General features: G+C 31.5%; 2 protein-coding genes across 2 annotated transcripts; both read left to right on the top strand.

Annotated features, from left to right (window-relative positions):
• Positions 1–3,551: 3,551 nt before the first annotated feature.
• On the top strand, positions 3,552–7,000 carry LOC120091240 (mitochondrial outer membrane protein porin of 34 kDa). The gene is made up of 6 exons (XM_039049180.2): positions 3,552–3,791; positions 3,902–3,969; positions 4,692–4,802; positions 5,849–5,935; positions 6,112–6,320; positions 6,412–7,000. The coding sequence occupies exons 1-6, from the start codon at positions 3,743–3,745 to the stop codon at positions 6,716–6,718; spliced, it is 831 nt and encodes a 276-aa protein (XP_038905108.1). The 5' UTR covers positions 3,552–3,742; the 3' UTR covers positions 6,719–7,000.
• Positions 7,001–18,694: 11,694 nt separating this feature from the next.
• On the top strand, positions 18,695–20,174 carry TRX2 (thioredoxin 2). The gene is made up of 3 exons (XM_039047707.2): positions 18,695–18,992; positions 19,129–19,251; positions 19,845–20,174. Exons 1-3 carry the CDS (start codon positions 18,726–18,728, stop codon positions 19,983–19,985), a joined length of 531 nt encoding a protein of 176 aa, XP_038903635.2. The 5' UTR covers positions 18,695–18,725; the 3' UTR covers positions 19,986–20,174.
• The last annotated feature ends 2,323 nt before the right edge of the window (positions 20,175–22,497 follow it).

The following is a 22,497-nucleotide window of genomic DNA, read 5'->3' on the forward strand; positions in this document are numbered from 1 at the left end:
TTTTTATGGATGTTTCAAAGCTACTCTTAGAGTAGAAATCTTTTAGAATTCAAACATAGATCGAAACTTAAAACTAAGTGGCATTAACCTAAAGCAATGTGGTGACCTAAATTTTCATTCTAGGTCATTGCTACATTATTTCATATTTCAATTTCCATCCAAAATTTTACATAATCTCTACTTCAAGGGGCATTTTTTAATATTTACGAAAGTTTAAGATTAATATTGCAACTTTTGAAAGTATATGGGTGTTTTTTAAACAAATAACAAGTTCAAGGGTATTTCTTATAATTTAACTCATTCTTGATTTTGGTACCAATTAGAAGGTTTTTTTTTTAATATAACAAGGGTAAGGGGAGTGTAAGGTTTTTTTTAATATATCAATTAGAAAGTATATGGAGTCAACAAGTCATATTAATTATGAAGGAGTGTAAGTTCTCAAATAAAATTTGGGAAGTTTTCCTCCCAAAATGTAAGTTTGAATGGTTTGGGCAAGTTTAACTGGTCCCTGTTGGATTACTGGATTGTTTGATATCATTGTGTTAATGTGAGAAGTTAAACTATGCACTGGTCATTTTCTGAAGCTTATGGAACTACATAATTGATATATTGTTCCAAGAATGGTGTGAATAACTTTCTCTATCTAAAGAGTTTGATTGATATCTATCTCCTGGATGTTAGTGGCGTTACAGGTAGTTGTTTGATGGGAGATACTGATAGTCCTGTTGTTGTCCGTACGTGTAGTCTTTATATCCTTTTGTGCTAGGTTCTACCGAGTATGAGTTGTTAGAAGCTAATTGTTGATGCAGTCTAGTTCAATGGAACGTGGTTTTCGGCAAGCTTGGGTGGATTGTTTGAGATCAGATGGGTAAAGCAATTAGGGATGGGTGTAAGTTTATCAAAATGGGGCAGATATCAGTTTGTTGGAAATTGAGTCCGTATTGGAGAGGCTGTCTATTGTTCAAAATGAATGGGAAGACTCAAACTTGTTGTTCAAGAAGTCAAGATAGATTCAAATGTGCTGAAAACGAATAATCTTAATTGGAGTCCTAATTGAGAATATTATTTTTGTTGGAAATACCGTCAACACCATTTCGTTTTGTCACATCCCTCGATAGGAAGATAAAACTATCAATACTTTAGTAGGTTTGACATCCTCTCAACTCTCAAGGTTGCTCGTTCGATCATTAGATATGAGAAAGATAGACAGTAATTAATATGTGTGTTTCATTGATTATGTGTATATGTATATATATATATATATATATATATATATATATATATATATATATTACTATATGGAATTGTGACATTGTCCTAAAATCTACGTTTATCTTTTTGGAAATTTCTATTATACTATATGGAATTTGTACTTTTAGATATTATCTCCTAAAATCATTATAGTTTTAAACCGAAGATTTAGATATTATATTCATCGTCAATAGCGATATCGTCCACGTTGTAGGAAAACCAGGAGGAGATAATGCTCTCTCTCCCTTTATAGAAGTGATTTACTTACACTAATATTCTCTAAACCTTTAAACGGAGAAGATGAATCTCCTAATTACGATTCTTCTTGCATTTTGGATTAGTTCATCAAAGATTCGAACGAGAATGATTAGTCTCGTTAATTTAATGTGATTTCTAATTTTTGTATTGAGTGTTGGGTCTGCTTCTATTAAAACCTCTTACTAAAAAAAAGTTAGATTAGTTGGGACAAGTGTCAACATTTACACCCTTGTCATCAAATTTGACATTTTCTTAACAAGGAAATATAATATGTTGAGGGTTAAATGTTAGTTTTTCATCGTTTGGTGCATCTAGTTGAAAGTGCAAATTTTACAAAACTACATAGCATTTGGAAATTGCAATTGATTTTTTTTTAATCAATTTATGTATTATTGAATTACATTATTTAAGTATTCTTTTTCTAATATGCCTTTAATAGTCAATTTTGTGTCTATTAGTTTTGTAAACTCTCTTAAAAAATATGAATGACTATTTGAAGTAAAATTAAAAATTAGAGAGCTATTAAACCTAAATTTGAAAAGTTAAATACTTATTAAATATTTTTTAAAATTCATATACTAAATAGAAAGTTGATGAATTTTAACTTGTAGTTTAATCGTATATTTATCTAAGTTATTATTTATAGATATATACCTGAAATTTTTTCAAATATAGAAAAATAAATCAAAATATTTATAAATAATAACAAAATTTCACTGTTTATCTACGATAGATTGTGATAGACGATTATCTTTGTCTTAGTCCACTGCAGTCTATGACATATAAACTATGATATTTTACTATTCTTGTGTGTGTTTAGTCTATCAACGGATAAACTATGATATTTTGCTATTATGTATAGAGACGTTCATTTAACTCGCGGGGCCCACCACGAACGGGGCGGGGAGTCCCCGATTAGACTGGGAATGGGGAGGGAACGAAGAAGATTTTTTCCCCATTGACTAAACGAGGACAGGGACGGGGATTACATTCCCCGGTCCCGACCCTGACCCCATCCCGATTCTCCGCCCCGCTCTGACGAATATATATATTCAACTAACTAACATATGACATATATATAACACATATGTATCATACATATAATACTATATATATATATATATATATATATATATATATACCCGAGACAGTGATGTGTTCTCTGCCCCTATGGGGATGGAGCGACAGAAGTTTTAAGAATTCAAGAGAAGGTCATGGCGAGATGAGTCGTTTATCATTACGATAGGTGTCAGGTGGAAGTACAATGATGTATGCAACTGAGGTATCCTAACAGACCGGTAGACTTGAACCTTATTCCTACATGACTCGATCAATTCGATTAGGCACTCGCCATCTATTTTCATTGTTCAACTCTTTGACAACAGGAAAAAATCATTGTTCTAACTCTTTGACAATATGAAAAAACCAAAAAAAGCTCTACCCTCCCTCTAAAAATTAATGTTACATCAACAATTACTTATTTTTTACTTTTCATCTCAATCTTTTCATGCTTTAATACATTTTTAAGATATGTATCTTTCATGACCATGAATGTTATAATGTTTAAGTTGAAGGTTAGGCTTGTAATATTTAAAATTTAGTAATTATGAGATTAAATTTCTATGTATATCTTTGCACATAAAATATTATTGTCTTTATTAGAAAAATTTATAAATTTTTCTTTGAAAAGAATACATTGGAAATGACTCATTTGACTAATAAATTTTATTTAAGGTTGAGCACGTTTTTTTAAAAATAATACCCACGAATTCTATGCCGGGAATTTCACGAAAATGAGGATTGAAATAGAAGGTGGGGATGGAGACGGGAAAATATACATTTGTGTAAATATTACCACGTTTTTTAAAAATAACACCGAAAGTATAAATATCATTCGAATTAATAATTTCGACAATTATTTTTTTTTTCAAAATGAAAAAACTCAACGGCCGTATATGCTATGGGATGCCTTTTATTCTCGGATCCAACGGTCAGAAAATAACGGGCAAAAAAGTATTAAAAAAAGAAAGAAAAAAAGAAAAGAAAGAAAAGAAAGAAAAAGAAAAGAAAAAAAAGGGGCTGGAATTAGAGAAATTAGGGTTTTGAAGGTGTATATGAGAGCCACCGAATCGTCCACTCATTTCCAGCTGCCTTGGGGAAGAGGACTATCGTTTCCCTTTCAGAATTTTCATTTCATTCTTCTTTTGAATCTTTTCATTTTCCATTACAAATCATGGGAAAGGGTCCTGGTCTCTACTCTGATATCGGCAAGAGAGCTAGAGGTTCTTCATTTCTTCGTTCCCTTGTTTCCCCTTCTAATATGGCTTTGAATCTTTTACTTTCGTTGATTTTTCCTTAAATCTTCTGGTATTTTGTTTTTTTCCTTGTGCAGATCTTCTCTACAAAGACTACCAGAGCGACCACAAGTTCACCATCACCACCTACTCCCCCACTGGAGTTGTGAGTTCCTCTTGCCACTCTCTTGACTTTCTAGATCTGTTTTGGGGTCCTACTTTCACTTCACTGGTTGATATAATTTCCATTGGTGAATGAATCGTAAAGAACACAAAAGAAAGACAAAAAAGAAATGAAAATAAGCTTCTTACTTATTAATTACTGACTTTCTTTTTATCCTTTAACGGATTGCAATTATTATTTTATTTTTGTTGTTATTTATTGATTATTATGAATGTAGTATCGGAACTTGTTACAGGCTGATCTCATATGTTTATAATTTGGGATGACTTTTTAATTCTTTGCGCAATGGATATAGGGGTTTTCTTTTATTTCAATGGTCATTGACAAATGGACTCGCATTATCACTCTGTTTATGAAGTATATTTGTTTTCTTTTCAACTCAATAAGCTCCCTGTAGAAGCTGTACCTGCCTTAGTGTCTGGGATGTGTTAGAGCCTGCAAGATGAATGGTTATTTTGTATTTATGAACTAAACATATTGCATGCGTGGGTTATTATCGACAGTGATTCACGATTCTTTTAAACCAAATGTTTGTTTGTTTAAAAATCAGTTTAATCTTCCATAAACCAGTTCGTGGTCAATATCAGACTTGTGGTTGCTTACTGGATATTTCTACTTGGTATTTTGAAAGAAACATATACAATGCTTTTCCTCTGTTATTATTAGCTTTTGCTTATTCATTAATTATATCTTTCTATCTGCAGGTTATTACATCTTCAGGAACGAAGAAGGGTGACTTGTTTCTTGCTGATGTTAATACTCAGCTGAAGAACAAAAATATCACAACTGATATCAAAGTTGACACAAGCTCCAATGTAAAAACCTTTTTTGCTTGTACTTTCTGTTTTATTGTTTCCCTCTGCTTAAAATTTAAGTTTCATACTTGCCCTCCCCCATTCTCTCTCTCGCTCTCCATCTCTCTCCATTACTTATATCCTGGAAGTTCTAAAATTTATATCCCTTTTAATTCCATGGATTTTTTCCATTAGCAAGTCAAGAAATTAAAAGATTTACTTGGTGTAGTATCATTGTTGTTTCATGTTCATATTTGAGTACAGGGGTGGAGCCAGAAATTTTCTTGGGGAGGGAAAGGTTTTACAAGCTAACCTTTTATGAACTAATCATTTCAAGTTGAAAATTAGAGAAACTATAAAGTCTGAACTATTTTGAATTTACTAAGATTGGACAACTGCCCCCTTCCTTCTTCACTCTTGTTTGAATATCTAGGGTTTTCATCTGATTATGGGACAGGGACACTATGCAGTTGAAGGAAATCCTTTGAGAAAGTCTGAATACACTATAGAAAGATAATGTGAATTGTTCACAATCAAGGATCATGTGAATATGTATGGGTGGCATTTTGAACAATAAAGAGTTTATGATTAAAATATTAACATGGAATATTTGAAGCGAGTGTTTTTCAGGCTAACATGCTTCCTTATGGTAAAACTAGATTCCATTGGCTAGTCAATCCCTTTGTGCTTTTATCGAATAGAATAAGCATTCTGCACTGATTGGTCCATTTTGTTGTGGAAAGCAGCAAACTGCCTATCATTGTATCTCGTCATCAACTGACAGTCTGAGAAAAGCTATGCTGCTTCTCTATTGCGTTTTGAGGCAGTTAATTGGATTTAGTAACAATTTTTTTTTAGACTGTAAGCTATGGGCCCCTGCTGTAATTCCTCCCACCCCCATCCACCCACATGCACATATAATGATGAAATTTGAAATTCTAAATGAAGGTTTGTGTATGCCATTTTTAATCATTGGTATTTGGTGAAAAAGTTGTATGTTCCTTCTGATTCTTTATACCGTATTTCTTTTGGTGCCATTATTGTGACTTCCGTTCTGAACTTTGTAGCTTGTCACAACTATCACTGTGGATGAACCTGCTCCTGGATTGAAGGCAATATTTAGTTTCAAAGTCCCTGATCAAAGGTCTGGCAAGGTGAGTGATGGAATAATCTGTTTTCAGTCTCAGGATATTGTGTTCTTTTATTTTTATTTTTACTTTCTATGGAGCTATGCATTTTCTTTTTACTTTTTGTCCTGACCAACATGTTAAAATAGTTATAAAACAGGTAGATAGAATCAGCCTAACTGATTTCTGTTTTTGTCAAGTAGGTGGAACTGCAATATCTCCATGATTATGCAGGAATCAGCACGAGTATTGGGTTGACAGCCAATCCTATTGTCAACTTTTCTGGTGTTGTTGGATCGAATCTTCTTGCCCTTGGTACCGATCTTTCATTTGACACCAAAACTGGAAACTTCACCAAAGTCAATGCTGGACTGAGCTTTGCCAACGCAGACCTAATTGCTTCTCTGACCTTGTAAGTCTTTTAGTCGACTCTTCTTTTACGTTTATAATGTGTGATTTTTTTGCTCCTTTTTGGTACTATTAAGAGGAATAATTATGTCCAGGAATGACAAGGGTGATACGTTGAGTGCATCCTACTACCATACAGTGAACCCTTTGACTAGCACTGCTGTTGGTGCAGAGGTTGCTCATAGCTTTTCCTCGAATGAGAATACCATCACGGTTGGCACCCAACATGCACTTGATCCACTGACCTCGGTGAAGGCTCGGGTGAACAACTTCGGCAAGGCAAGCGCTCTTATCCAGCACGAGTGGCGTCCAAAATCATTTTTCACAGTATCTGGAGAGGTAGACACGAAAGCGATTGAGAAGAGTGCAAAAGTTGGACTAGCTTTGGCCCTGAAGCCATGATAGGAAGTTTTACTGGCTAGTCGCTATGGCTGGAAGAATTAAGGGCAGGGCTTCTGGTACATAGCCGGACTTGTTTGTTCAGACTATGAGATGTGTTGATGCCAACTCTTCGCTAGTTGTTTTGGGTTGTCGAAATAAATGTTAGGATGATGGTGTCATTAGACAAACCTATTTGGTAGTTAACCACCCCCCCTTTTTGCACTCTGATCAGTCCGTTTTCAGACTGAGGCCGATGAAACTTGTTGAGGAGATATACCATTGTCCATTGAGATATTGTTCCTATTTTCTTTCCTCTTTTTTCTCCACCCCCCATCCTCCAAAGGAAAAAAAAAAAAGGAGAAAGGATTATGTTGCTGGCCCCAGTTCGTACTCTACCTTATGTGTTATCGTCGTCAGAGAGCTCACATCCAGCATGCCCCTTGTGGTATTTGATTATATTTTTAACTACATTTTTATGAAAAAAATTCAACAGAAATAGACCATTTTTCCGGAAAATTAATTGTTTTTTTTTCCTTTTGGGATCAGACCATGGCAGACAATCTGAGTATTTGCGCATATTTTAATAGGGGTTGGGAATAATTTCTGGTCCATTTTTCTTGATTTTCATGGTTTTTTTAGTACTACAGAGGAGCAGGAAAAAAAAAATTGAAGATAAAAAGGAAATCAGAGTGAATGGCAGAATTCGTCCATGGAGATGGTCTCCAAGCCACACAATAAAATATGTGGGCATGGAAATACTTGTACTTCATTCACATATCTAGTCATCTATGTCATCCTAACCAGGAGATTTTGGAATCTCTTTCATCTCAAAGAGGAGATACTAGCCTCTAAAGCTCTAGATATATGGTGCATTAAGCATAATGACAACCACAAGAGCTCTAGATTTACTATATTTTTTTTGGTGATAATATAGGTTTTTGATCTTGTCTGAAGTTATTTGGTTGAGAGAAATCCAAATTTTTTGTGGTTTAGGGCTAGGTCCAAAAATGGTTTTTTTTTTTTTTTTCCTTTTTGTTTATTTATTTATTTCCTGTGATTTTTTCTTTTAAGCTTCGACTAATTTTAGTACAAGTTGAAGTGGGGTGTTGAAGAGAAATTTTAAAATAGTAATATTGTGAATAATTATAGACATTATTGTAACCTACTTCACCAATTTCACCAATTTCAAATTAGGGGGCCAAACACCCTCTAAATTTTTACGCAGCATCCCTTCCGGGATGATTTTCACCGGTGGATTGTTCCTAGTCTTGATCCTGGTTGAGATGGATCAGGAAAAAGAGATATACAATTACAAATTTTCATTTTCCCAATCATGATTTCCACCGGGATAATGTGAAGTTTTTTCCCGATTGTTATCATGGAAGGGATGAATTGAAAAAAAAAAATATGTATAAAGATATATATTTCTGATTTGTTAATAAATGTGCTAATTCAAAGTCTTATTCATGTTGGGCTTTACAAACTAAAATGGATAACACCACATAAATCTTAGGGATTTTTACCTAAAAAAACTATCTTGAGGCCCTATATTTAAAAAATGTGTTTAAATTTGAATTTTTTCTAGAAAGACTTTTAATATTATTTTTGGATAAATTTACCATTTTTTATTATTTCATTTCCCTATTTATATATATATTTATCTATTTTCAAATCTTTCCTAATGATAAGAGAGAAAATACATTTATTATGATTTTCCCCCCTTTTTCGATTGTAGAGATAAAATGCATATGATATATTTTTTTTCCATTTTTATTTGGAGAAAGAAAATGACATTTAATATGATTTTATTTTCCATTTTATTTTTCATGTTGATTTTTGTTATTACGTGAAATATCTCATTGTTTGTTTACTTGTACATGTATTATATTCCATTGTTTATTTGACATATCAATTTATTGAAGTTTTTTTTTTACTAATTAATGGTTATTTAAGTATACCTTAGAATATTTTGATGGATTCATGATTATTTTAAATATACTTTAGAACATTTTGTTAGGTAGTTGAAAATATTCTAACAAATATATGAAATATATTACTATATATATATATATATCATAAATTTCATTTACACCAGAATATATATATCATAATACAATAAGTCTAAATAAAAAAAACCACTCATTTATATCAAATAAACGAATATATATACCATAGTATATATCAAATTTCCTACAAAAGCTAAAAAAGTACATATATACCATAGAATATATAAAAAATAGAAAAGAATAAAGTCCATCTTTCTCTTTTTCTTCTTCAGCCATGGTTGCCACGGATCTCTCTCTCCATCGTCGTTGATCGGATTTGCTCGCTCCGCCATGCCGTCAACCGAATCTCCTCACATCGCCGGGAGGAGAAAAGAGAGGGAGGGGGAAGGAGAAAAGGGAGGGAAGAGGAGGAAATGAGTGTGATATATACTATGGGAGAGAGTATATTATTTCTATTGATTTCTCAATTACACAAATATTAGAGTCTAATTTTCAAAAAAAAATTCAATTATGTTCAACTTTTCTATTGATTTCTCAATTACACAAATATTAGAGTCTAATTTTAAAAAAAAGAAACTCAAAGAACACTTGATTGACGTGCAAATATTAATTAAACAATTTTTCTTAAGATCTTTCCATTAAAACCAAAAATCAAAACCCACCCACCCAAAAATCAAATCCCACACTCTCAGACTCTCTCTCTATCCCTCGTTAATCAATCACCTGCCCGTCCACCAACGTCCATAGCAGTGACAGGCGGTGCACGAGAGGAGGACGACGGACGGCGGGCGGTACACAACTCGAATTGATGACGAATGGCTGCACGAAGCGGACGATGGTTGGCGTGGCGGCGGCGCAACTCGGACGACGAACGGCGGCCCGCAATTCGGACGACTCGGATTGTCGACAAACAACGATGCGCGAGGAGGATGACAGCTGGCATGGTGAATGGTCGAACCAAGGATGGCTGGCCGGCGAACGGTCAAACCAAGGAGCAGAAACGGTGGCAATGGCTTCACGAGGAAGAAGAGATCAAGATGGGGAGGGTTATGTACACACAATCCCTTTTCCTCTTTTATTTCTTTAGACTCTCTCTATATATACTGATTCGTTTATACGATATATGATATATACACATTTATATATATATATATATAATGTTGAAATTGAGTATATTTGTGACTTATATAGGTATATATATCTGTTTATTTGAAAATTATGAAATGTATATTGTGATATATACTTTGATTTATGTTGAACATTGAGTCGATCTATGATATATATCACTACAAGAAATTTAATTTTTCCTGACAAACGAAACCATCGAAAAACCTTTTTCGATGGCATTTTGACCGTCGACATTATCGTCGGAAAAGTCTTATCAGAAAAACTTTTTAGGACCTAAAAAATCCTCTTCGTCGAGAAAAAAAATTTCACAATGAAATAAGGATGAAGGATTTATGTCGACGCTGAAAGGAACGGTTAGCAGAAGATATTTCTCCCGATGGTGAAAATTGTTTTTCATCGTTGAGATAAGTACACTTCTGTCAGTGGTTCCTTTTAGTGTCAGGAGATGGTTACTTATTCCAATGCTCAATTGACGATTTGACCGTTGGGAAAGATTATCTTTCCCAATGCGAACTATTTTTGGTGTTGAGAAAAGTTAACTACTTTTGCCGATTATGACCTATTTTAGCGTTGGGAAAAGGTAAAAAAATTCATGCATTACAGTTTTTCTGATGCTTATACCATCGAGATTATATATTTAGGTGTTGAGAATAACTTTTTTCTTTATTTACTAAATATTAAATTTATTTTTTTTAGAAATATCATACCTTTTTGAATCTTACAAATATTAAATAAACTAAAATAAAAAGTGATAAAATTAATTAGATGTCTACAACATTAAATAATATTCATAAAATATGTTTGAATCTTACAAGTTTGTGAAATAAACAATTACTAATAAGATTCGTCTTAAATATTACATAATAATCATAAATTCTTAACCCAGAAATAACATTACATAATATCCACAAAATACTTATAAATACAATTCTACAACCTAGCTTCGCTTGTCGGGAGATGCATCTTCAACATAAATCTTGAAATACCTATAAAATACAAATTTAAATAGTTTTGTGATCAATATACCATATACCTATCTCAAAATGAATATTAAACTTAAAACTCAACTTAAGAATATTAATAAATTGAAACAAACCTAACTCATATTTACACATTTCAATCTCAAACTCAATATAGAACTTAAAACTCAACCTAAAGAACATTAACAAATTGAAGCAATTTAACTCAACATCCAAAACAAACAATTTAACTTGACATCCAAAATAAATTAATTAAGTCAACATACAAAACAAACCAACTTGAACTTCATATCCAAAAATACAACATGCCTTGCATTTCATTAGTACTATTCCTCAACTCAACACTTCACCGTGCGACATACATTTCCCCAATGGAAAGCTGAACCATCGACAAGAACCACTTAGTCTATAAGAAAGAAGAGAAGGCTTCTCAAATCAAATTGTTTCTAATTATTGAGCTCAAATTGGAACCATCCACGTACCTTTACCAAGCTTTTTAAAAATTCCGATGCCTCCCCTCTATCATCGGGATAGGGATTTTTCTCCCGGTGCCTACATCATAGTATCTGAAGAGGCCTAACATTTTTTTCCACCTCTTTTATGTCGACGGTCTAGGAAACAGCGTCGAGAATATCTCTTTTTCCCAACGCCATTAAAACTATCATCGGGATATCTTATTTCTTTTTCGACGCCAGAAAAATGGTCGGGGAAATATAGGTTTTCCCTATGTTTTTTTTTTTTGCTTTAAAAAATATTTGTTGGGAAAAACTAAATTTTTTGTAGTATACTATGGTATAACCAATAAAAAAATTTAGTTAAACAATATATAACTTAATTTGTATATTGTATTCTTTATATAAAAAATTTCAAATAGTACATTTCAAATATACAAACAAATCTTAATATACTCATATATTGGTTAAAATATTTTCAAACACCTAAGTGTTCTAAAATATATTTAAAAATAACCATGGATCCATCGGAAGAACAAAAAAATGAAAATGAAAAAAAAAATTATGAAATGTATGATATATACTGTGATATAAATGAAATCTACAATATATACTACGATTTATGAACATTGAGTTAATTTTTTGATTTGTATATTATAGTATATTTCAAACACTTAACACACAATATTTTCAAGTTGGCGCTCTGGCCACTCGCACCCAAGCAAATCAAAGGACCGCCCTGTTACCTATGATCATCCTAGTGAAGTGAAGTCTCTGTCATGAGCAGGTTATATGACGAGACGTTAACACTTCGTGGTTAGGTCTTATACATACTCTTTGTATAGAACGCCCCCACTCGCACATCCCCACATGAATGATCAGAACAGACATCTGTAGCAAATCACAACACTTGTAACTTGTTCTACAACGCAGGTCGCATCCGTAGCATTACCGGGATAAGATTTTCCTCCTATATCCATATACTACAAATCATTTTGGCTATCACTTAAGACATGATCCACTTGTATGTCTTTATCATGATCCACTTGTATGTCTCTACATACATGTTTAAGTTACATAATGACAACCAAAGATTTTAAGTTTATTGGTTTGTGGTAAAGCAAATAAAACATACAAATGTGCAAAGTCAAGAAGTGAAGTAAATATCATATATTATACATCACAAACATTGGTACAAATTGTTTACAAACTACAGGACACGAGACTTCAGGGCATCAACCCCAACAAAAACAAGCTTAACGAAAAAATCCCGAGCTAATGACATGACATAAGTTTTCTCATGAAAGGTGTCACTTAGAGCAATGGATGAGTGACACATGGTGGACTTTTGATCTTTGGATTGTTTTAAAAAGAAAATGAATTTAAAAGGAAAATGAATTTAATATTATTTAATGTTTGTGTCTAATGGCTAGTTTTGGACACATAGTGACCATGTGCTTTTTGTTGGGTTTTAAAAGAAATGATTTAAAAATGATATATATTATTATATTATTTTTTGTTTGTGTCTAATGGCTAGTTGGGTTCAAAATCTTGATTTTTCTTTTCCAAGATCCAATGACCCTAATTAAATGTGGTTTTCAACGATTTTTTTTAACACATCTTCTTCTCTAAATTAACATAGCCACCATTGTTGCTCTCTCTCCAAGCTTCAATTTTCTTCTTTTCATCTTCTTCTTGATAGAGATATTTTATGTTGTGGTGATTGATTCATTAAATGCTACAACTTATAAATTCACTCTATTGAGAGAGTTGTAATTGTGCCATTTATTTTTCAAACATTTTGTAAGGGTTGCTTTTGATCCTAAAAAAAGAATTGTTGCAACGGTTTGATTCTGAACGGTGGAAAAGATCGGATTCATTCTTGCTCCCGAAAAAAGAACGTTGTAGCAGTTTGACTTTAAGCCGTGGAAAGAGTCAAGTTCGTGATGACATACCAAAGAGGAACTTGGGAAGTGGATGTAGGCCGGTTGTGCCAAACCACTATAAAATTCTTAGTGTCAATTTCTTTATCTCTCTCCTCTTTAATTTTGCAATTAATTTGTTATTATATTTTATTGTTTGAAATTAATTGTATTTTTTGTTTTGAAATTAATTGTTCATGTTGGATTATTTTAATTGGTTGTTCTTGAATTTTTACATCCATTATCAATCTTGTCATGAGAACTAATTTGGGTACTTTAAAGTAGTATTATTAACTTTTCGATTATTTTGAGTGAATTATTTTGCATGAAATTGTTTGTTTAAATTACTTGTTAGCAAAAAAGTCGTTAATTTATTTAATTGGGCCCACATTAGTAAAAAGTCTTCATTAAGTTAAATAAATTTATTCACCCCTCTAAGGTTGCCATACCGATCCTACAGTTGGTATCGGAGCCAAGTTGCTATTCGACATAAATTATTTTTAAAATATTATTAATATTTTGAAAAGCTTAATTGCTAGAGCTATGACAACTTTAAATGATGATTCTATTGATAGATCCCCATATTTTGATGGAAATAGAAATTATGATGCGTGGAAAAATAAAATGAAAACATTTATGCTTGCTATGAATTTTAACATTTTGTATGTTTGTGAGCATGATTGTCTAGATTGCCATTGAATAATGAGTTGCTTACTTTTAATGCTAAAGCTATTGTGTATTGGATAGAAAAATATGTGATACAATTTTGTATTTTGATTATACATATGACATTTGGAACTTCCTTGATAAAATGTATAATGTACAAAATTCTTTTTGTACTACTAATGATTTATTTACTGTGAAAGAGAATTATAATTCTCAAAATCAACAAAAAAATCCGTGAAGTGAAAGAGAAAAAATGTGATGGAGCTCTCTTATGCTTAATCATTCATTCCGAATGGTGAAAGTAACAAAGATGAGGTAACTCAAAAACCCCAAACTTATGATGAATTATATGATGCTTTTGAAGATATGCAATATAATTTAGATAAGTTGACTCTAAATATTTGAAATTATCTAAGAAGCATAAAATATTGATTATTGAGAACAAAAGTTTGATGGATGAAAGTGCTTGTTTGAAAAATAGAGCTAATGATATGTTGTTGCATAATGAAGTTGACGAGTGTTGTAATGAGAAAAATGCATTGAATGATAAAATTAAGTTTTTTGAAAAAGAGAACGATAAACTCAAATCTTTATCATGTGGTTTGAAAATTGAATTGAATGATTTTAGAGATGAAAATGAGAAAATTAGATCTCGTTCTTAGAGTTGAAAGATGAAATTGCTAGCTTGAAAGATAAAATTCTTATTTTAGAAAAGAGCAATACATTTCTAGAAAAAGATAAATTTTCTCTTGTTGATAAAATTAAGTTTTTTGAATGTGACAATCATGAGAAAATGATCTTTTGTATGTGCTTAAAGAAAAAGAATAACTTGCTACTAAAGAGCTTGAACTTGCAAAAGAGTCCCTTAAGAAATTAACTATTGGGGTACAAAAATTAGGTAAAGGTAAATCTTCTAATAATAAAAAGGGGTTAAGCTATATGAATAAAAATTGTTCCCATGCTAAAACTACTAGACATGAAAAGGCTAGAGATATTTATGTGAATTCAAAATTTGTATCTGTCATTTTTGTGGAGTTAAAAGGTCATATTAGACCAAATTGTTTTAAATTGAAAAATGCTCTTAACAAGAATTTGTTGAATAAAAATAAGGTGCAAAATAAATTTGTGCAAAAGAAATTTTTGCCTAATGTTGTATGTTATTATTGTGAAAAAGTTGATCATAAATATCAAACTTGATATTTACCTAAAATGAATACTAATAATGTTGGAAATAATTTAAAATGGATTTCAAAGTCTTTGCTCACTAACAATGGAGGATCCAAGAAATGGGTATCAAAATTTTTTTGTTGATCTTTCTTTCTAGGTGTGATTTCAAGAAGCAATTGGTTGTTTGGACTCCAAAGTAAAAATTATTTCAAATTGGAGCAACTAAAAAACTTGTTTGAATCCAACAAAGGAAAATAGCTTATTTGGTAATCTTTATTTTTTTCTGAGATAATTATTCTTTTTGTAATTATATCTCTTGAATAGTTTTGGAAAGTTTAATTTTTCTATCTTTAATTATATTGTATATAGAATTCAATGCCCATGAGAAATGATTGAATATCTATCTATATTGTTTATTATTGGACTTTTTGGTCAATTAGATGTTTGCTTTATCCTTGTATTTTTTTTTTTTTTGAAAATATTGAGGAAACGGATGTTGAGTTCGGCAAAAAAAATAAAATAAAATAAAATAAATCTTTGTTTTGATGATTAATATATGTTGATTATCCTACGAATGAAATTGATTAGTGTTTTTATTAAATGCCTTTTGAGCATGAATGAAATATGTTCTTGATGCATAATTAACGCATGTATAATTTCAATTCACTTGAACACAAAAAAACATATTCAATAACAACATGCATTCATTTTTCTTATTACCTCTCCCCATTTTGAAATCAATCAAAAAAGGATAATTATGAAAATAACATAATGACATGAGTTTTTTTTTTTTTTTTTTTTTTTTTAAAAAAACATGAATACACAATTTTGCATATTTCTTCTCCTATCAACATGCCTTCTAAAAAGAAACATAACAAACATGTAAATTCAAGAGGCATCATAAAGAATCAACCAAACTTATGCTAATTCTATTTTGACCAATTTCACAAATTTCTCTCCTTTTTGAAATCAATTGAACACTCCCCTTAATAAGCGACAAGAATACATTTATCACATAATTCAACTTGAGGGTATATATATCAAATAAATTTTCAAGGCAAATTTTTACTCAAAATACAATAACTCCTAAAAAGATAAACAACAAGAATAAGAGTGGCACACATCAATAAACTATTTTGAGTTGATATTTGTCCAATGTTAAAAAGATTTGATTATTGAGCATTTTTTCGAAGAGATGTTAAATTCTTTTCCGTAGAGAGTGTATTCAGAAAATTGCTACAACCTTGAATTTCTGGTAGCATATTATTCAAAATTGGTACAAATTTATTTGTATGGCTTCCATGCTTATATTGATTTGTTATAATATTTGATATTTTGATATCTCAATTGTTTGAATTTTACATGATTGATTTTATCTCCTTGGTTTTTATTGACATATTTAAATATATGAATTTCATGTTCGAATGAAAATAGAAAAGGGAGATGGTTGGCTTTTTGGCCATTACCCTCAAATTAATTAATTAATTAATATTTTAATGATAACAAATCTGCTTTTATACATTAGCAATTTAAGTATTTGAAGTGTCTATGTTGTAGAACTCGGAATAACGGTTCCAACGCAATTTGAATTGCTCAAATCGGAGTTCAAACGAAGAAGATATAATTGAAACAAACTTAACGAAATCCCGCGCTAATGACGTGATATAAGTTTTTTCATCATAATGGACAAATTGAAAGGTGCCACTTGGAGCGATGGATGAGTGACATATGGTGGACTTTTGATTTTTAGATGATTTTAAAAAGAAAATAAATTTAAAAGGAAAATGAATTTAATATTATTTTATGTTTGTGTCTAACCGCCAGTTTTGGACACATGGTGGCCATGTGTTTTTTGTTGGATTTTAAAAGATATATATTATTATATCATTTTTTGTTTGTGTCTAACGACTACTTGGGTTCAAAATTTTCACCATTGATTTTTCTTTTCCAAGATCCAATTACCCTAATTAAATGTGGTTTTTAACAATTTTTCTTCTCTATTTAAACACATATTCTTCTCTAAATTAACACAATTTTTATCATTTTCAATCCTCCATAACTCATTAAGCCACCATTGTTGCTTTCTCTCCAAACTTCAATTTTCTTTTTGAGAGAGATTGATTCATTGAGTGCTACAACTTGTAAATCCACTCTATTGGGAGAGTTCTAATTGTGCCCATTATTTTTACAAATATTTTGTAAGGGTTACTCTTGATCTCGGAAAATGAGCTGTTGCAACGGTTTGATCCTCAAATGTTGAAAGGATCAGGTTCGTTCTTGCCCCCGTAAAAAGAACATTGTAGAAGTTTGACTCTAAGTCGTGGAAAAAGTCAAGTTCGTAGTGACATACCCAAGAAGTGCTTGGGAAGTGGATGTAGGTCGTTGTGCTGAACCGCTGTAAAATTCTTGGTGTCAATTTCCTTATCACCCTCCTCTTTAATTTTACAATTAATTTTTTTTTTATATTTTATTACTTGAAATTAATTGCAATTTTTATTCTTGAAATTAATTATTCATATTGGATTATTTGGATTGGTTGTTCTTGAATTTCTACATCCATTATCAATCTTGTTATGAGAACCAATTTGGGTACTTTAAAGTAGTATTATTAACTTCTTGATTATTTTGAGTTGAATTATTTTGCATGAAATTATTATTTAAATTACTTGTTAGCAAAAAGTCGGTTAGTTTATTTAATTGGGCCCACATTAGTAAAAAGTTTTCATTAATTTAAATAAACCCTATTCACCCTTCTACGGTTGTCATATCGATCCTACAGACATGGTTAAAATATATTAATTTCATGTTTTTGATTATTTTCAAATAAAGAAAAATGAGCCAATTTATTTGCAAATATAGCAAAATGTCTGTCTATTAGTGATAGACCGCTATAGACTTCCATCGCGCTTTATCGATTAGTGATAAAAGTCTATTGCGGTCTATTGCTCAATGATGAAAGTCTAATGCGATCTATCACTAATAGACAATGACATTTTTTCTATAGTCTATGGTTAAAATGTATTAATTTCATATTTTGGGTTATTTTCAAATAAAGAAAAATAAGCCAATTTATTTGCAAATATAACAAAATGTTTGTCTATTAGTGATAGACTGCGATAGACTTCTACCGCGATTTATCGCTTAGTGATAAAAGTCTATTACTAAGTGACATTTGTTAAAAAAATTTAAGTAGTTTTATCATTTAAAATAATTGCTCTTTATGTTTCAAATGGTTGTTGAAAAAAAAAAACATATTTAATATAATTATTTTAAAATAAAACAATTAATTATTTACTTTTTTTTTTCTTCTTCTTTTCTCAATTTGTCTCTCCCCTCTTATTTTGTGAACTCTCTCCTCCCTTACCCGCATCTTGCATCCTTCTTTCTCACCATCATCTTAAGGTCTCATTCGTCATATTCCATATTCCAATACTTTGACTTTGTTTTTGTTTTTGTTTTTTTTTGGTTGTTTCATGCATTAAAAAAAACGTTATATTCTCAATTTAAAAACATTATATGCAAAAAAGAGCAAATTACTGACTTTAATTTTAAAGGTCTAAATAGATTCTAATTTACAGTTTTTGATAGAATTATTTGTCTTAAGATTTTAATTAATACGACCGACGTAGAGTAATAATTTGATTTATTTAAAGTATATTTTTGTAATTGATATTCTTATTCCTATTTGGTTGTTGGGCCAAAATGCTATGAATAAAAGCCATGGCCCATTTGGCTTTCAAATTCTACGCTCACACCAATTTTTTCTTGCGTTAGAGAGAGAGAAGAGAGAGAGAGAGAGAGAGAGAGAGATGGGAGTTCTTCTATCCAGGATCGGAGTTCTTCTTTCAAATTGGTTCGGCCCCCCGACAGCCAGCGCCGAAGCTGCCTCATCGGAGCCGTCGTCGGTGTTATCTTTTCACTCCTCAGCCAGATGGCAACTCCACTACAATTCCGCTCAGGAATCTTCCAAGCTCGTAATCCTCTATTTTACCTTTTTTCAATTCCCAGTGATTTGATCGAAGGGCGTTTTTTCTAGGGTTACTGCATTTAATTCTGTTTGTGATCTAATCTTTCTCTATTCCTTCAATTTGTTGGACTGTGGGAGAGTAGATGGTGATTGATTTCTCCGCAACTTGGTGTGGACCCTGTAGGCTCATGGAGCCATCTTTCAACGCCATGGCTAGTAAATACACCGATGTTGAGTTCGTCAAAATCGATGTTGATGAGTTATCTGTACGTCTTTCTCCTTCTTCCAATTTTGCATCCCCTTCTATTTCTGTGTTAGATTCTGCAATTGTTGCTACTTGTACATTTTTGTGGTTAATGTTAGGGTGTTTTTCAGTTTAGTCTCTGTTGTTTTAATTTTATCTTTCTGTTGCCCAATCTTCAAATGGGCTGATAATAAACAATACTTTAGTGAATTTTCATAAGTTTAGAAGAGGAATTAAGCATATAAGACAGCAAAATGATGCAATTTCTGCCAATTTCTTAGAATCTTGGAGGAGAAATAAGAAACTTTTCTGCCCTCTTAGGTAAAATATCATTTAAGTTTATCATTAACTAATATTAATATTGATTTACGGAAATGATATAATTGAAAATTTTTAAAACGTTCAAATATGGTCATAGCTATTCTCACCAAAAGTTATCTTTAGTCCCACATGTTGTTGCACTTAACAAACAAAAAATGTTAACATGTGGGAATTAAATAGAGACTTTTTGAACAATATGGAGTAAATTGAGAAAAACACACGAATATCAGAGACTAAAACGTATATTTAACTGGAATTTAATTGGAAGATTGACACGATTGTTTGTGGAATCAGGATGTGGCTCAGCATTTTGGAGTACAAGCAATGCCGACATTTGTGTTGCTGAGGAAAGGGAAAGTGGTGGATACAGTGGTTGGAGCCCGCAAGGAAGAGCTGGAGAAGAAGATTCAGAAGCACCGATCGGCATCTGGTTGAACTTAGATCCAAAAACCCCCAATAATAAGTTCTCTCACTCTCACTTTTACTCTTCTTCCTCCTTTTATGTAAACATATGAAAATTATCTATATTCTAACTTGGTCACCGATTTGAATTTAAATATGCTATATAAACTTCATCCTTGTTCTTGTTTGAGTTCGATCAATCTATCTTCTCTGTTCTGTAAAGCATACCCACTGTTTGCCTTAATTGGTGAAATAATTTTTTTCATTTGTTTTCTCCTATTGCCCATCTGCAGAGATGCTTGAAAATACAACAGTTTTGGAATGTTTTCTTGCCAATAGCTAGACTCAGTTTGATAATTAGTTTTTGGTTTTTGAAAACTAAGCTTATTATTACTCATTCCACTAATAAGTTTATTTGCTTTGTTATCTACTTTTTACAAATATTTCCAAATCCAAGTTAAGTCTTGAAAACTAAAGAAAGGCAGTTTTTGTTTTATCAAGTTTGGTTAAAATTCCAAATCTTTTCTTAAGAAAGGTGGAACATATTGTGAAAAAACAAGCACAAAATTTAAAAACTTGTAGAAAATCAAAAGGTTAGCAAACAGAGCCTTAAGTTTTGAAGTCGAACAAAAAATTATGCTTTGTCAAGAAAATTTCTATGATCTGGAAAAATTTGTTCTCTTATTTCTTCTTTTTCAGCCTCTTTGTTAATAATAGTATTTGTTGTGGTTATCCTTTATGGGAAGAAAAATTCTTTACTAGTGAGAGGACAAGGTTAAATCTCCTTTCCTCTAGAGGGGTTGACCAAAAGTTGTTTTTTGTTTTTGTTTTGTTTTTTTGTTTTTAAATAACGAAAAGTTAAGTGAAAATGTATTAGTTCAATAGTTTCTGAACTTAATTTTTCTGTTAACCTTCACCTTTCAAGTTGATTATTGATTCCTTGATAGCAATTTTTTTTCTTCTCTGTTTCTTTGAGAACAAGAGAGTTACTGATTTCCAAAAGCACTGCCTGATCACATTGTTTTTGGGGATGTTTTTTTTTTTTTTTTCATTTTTAGTTTGGTTATTCTTTTCGAGGTTACTTCGAAATTCTTTTGTAATCATAGCCTAATCCAAATTTATACTAGTGGGACGCTTTTTTCTTTTTCCTTTATTCTTTTCTTCTTCTTTAAGTTGTCTGTTACGTGGGATACTTCATCTCCCCCTTTTTTGTATCCTCCGGAAAAAAACAATGATTTCAAGATAGAGTGATCTAATCTTAAAAAACAGACAGTTTCCGTTGAATCGTGTTCGGTTCAACATTTGATTTGTTTTTGTTTTGGTTTGCTTGTTTTTCTTTGGTATTGTCTTAAATTTATTTTGTTCTTCTGTTAAATTAGTTATTTTTATTTTCTTCTGTGAAATTTATTTTCTTTGTTCGGTTCAACATTAGATTCGTTTTTAATTAGTTATTTTTATTTATTTAATTATTTTAAAAGTCATTTTAATTATTTTAATTATTCTAATATAGTTACTCCAAATATGAAATATTTTTTTTATTGTACAAATACATTATAAATTTAATATAAAATTGTGTTTTTCATATTTTTTTTAATCTTAAAATGACTATTTTAAAAATAAAGGACGTTAGGTAGCTTTTTTAAAATGACTACGTCAAAAAAGAATGTTTACTCAATTTTTTTTTGACTATGTTTAAATGGAATATCGTACACGTGCTAAAGAAAATGAATATCGTACATATTTTTATGCTTTGATTATGACTGCTTTGTAAATTTAATAATTTTTAAAAAATTAATTATTGTTTATTTTATTAATTTTAGTTTAGTAAGTTTGTAGCCCAAGTTTAACCCACATTTAATTATTTTTCTAAAAGAGGGATAAGAGGGTGGAAATGGGAAATGAAATGGGTTTACAAAGCCCATGTTTGGTTGGTGGGATTTGTTTATATATCTTGGAAAAGATAATTTCTAGGTATTTTTTATCCACACAAATGAGGAATTGCATACCCATTGAGAAGTGTGGGTTTTCATTTCTTCTTCCGCTTCTTACCAAGATTTTCCTTCCTTCCAATTGTGAAATCGTATAGCATTTTGTTACTTAACGATCGTTTAGCATTTGGTAAGTGATCGCTTAGCATTTGGTAGGCGATCGTATAGCATTTGGTAGACGATCGCATAACATTTTGTTACTCAGCGATCGTGTAGTATTTGGTAAGCGATCGTGTAGTATTTGGTAAGCGATCATATAGCATTTGGTAGACGATCATATAGCATTGGGTATGCGATCATATAGCATTTTGTTACTCAGCGATCGTGTAGCATTTCATAAGCGATCGTATAGCATTGGATAGGCGATCAAATAGCATTTTGATACTCAGTGATCGTCTAGCAGAGCTCAACGATCATGTAGCAGAGCTAAGCGATCGTGTAGCCAAGCTTAACGAGTAGCATTTGGTAGGCAATCGTATAACATTTGGTAAGCGATCATGTTGCATTTGGTAGGCGATCAGATAGCATTGGGTATGCGATCGTATAACATTTTGTTA

Source organism: Benincasa hispida, chromosome 11, assembly GCF_027475165.1.
Source record: "Benincasa hispida cultivar pf3 chromosome 11, pf3_genome.v1.1, whole genome shotgun sequence".
In the NCBI taxonomy this organism is placed as follows: domain Eukaryota; kingdom Viridiplantae; phylum Streptophyta; class Magnoliopsida; order Cucurbitales; family Cucurbitaceae; genus Benincasa; species Benincasa hispida.

What these genes read in the sequence shown, in the direction of transcription:
- LOC120091240 (XM_039049180.2), top strand. Translation starts at nt 3,743, where the DNA reads ATGGGAAAGGGTCCTGGTCTCTACTCTGATATCGGCAAGAGAGCTAGA. An exon ending in AAGTTGACACAAGCTCCAAT is followed by an intron (nt 4,803 to 5,848) that starts GTAAAAACCTTT and finishes TGAACTTTGTAG; the next exon opens with CTTGTCACAACTATCACTGT. An exon ending in CTGATCAAAGGTCTGGCAAG is followed by an intron (nt 5,936 to 6,111) that starts GTGAGTGATGGA and finishes TTTGTCAAGTAG; the next exon opens with GTGGAACTGCAATATCTCCA.
- TRX2 (XM_039047707.2), top strand. Translation starts at nt 18,726, where the DNA reads ATGAATAAAAGCCATGGCCCATTTGGCTTTCAAATTCTACGCTCACAC. An exon ending in CTCAGGAATCTTCCAAGCTC is followed by an intron (nt 18,993 to 19,128) that starts GTAATCCTCTAT and finishes GTGGGAGAGTAG; the next exon opens with ATGGTGATTGATTTCTCCGC. An exon ending in TCGATGTTGATGAGTTATCT is followed by an intron (nt 19,252 to 19,844) that starts GTACGTCTTTCT and finishes TTGTGGAATCAG; the next exon opens with GATGTGGCTCAGCATTTTGG.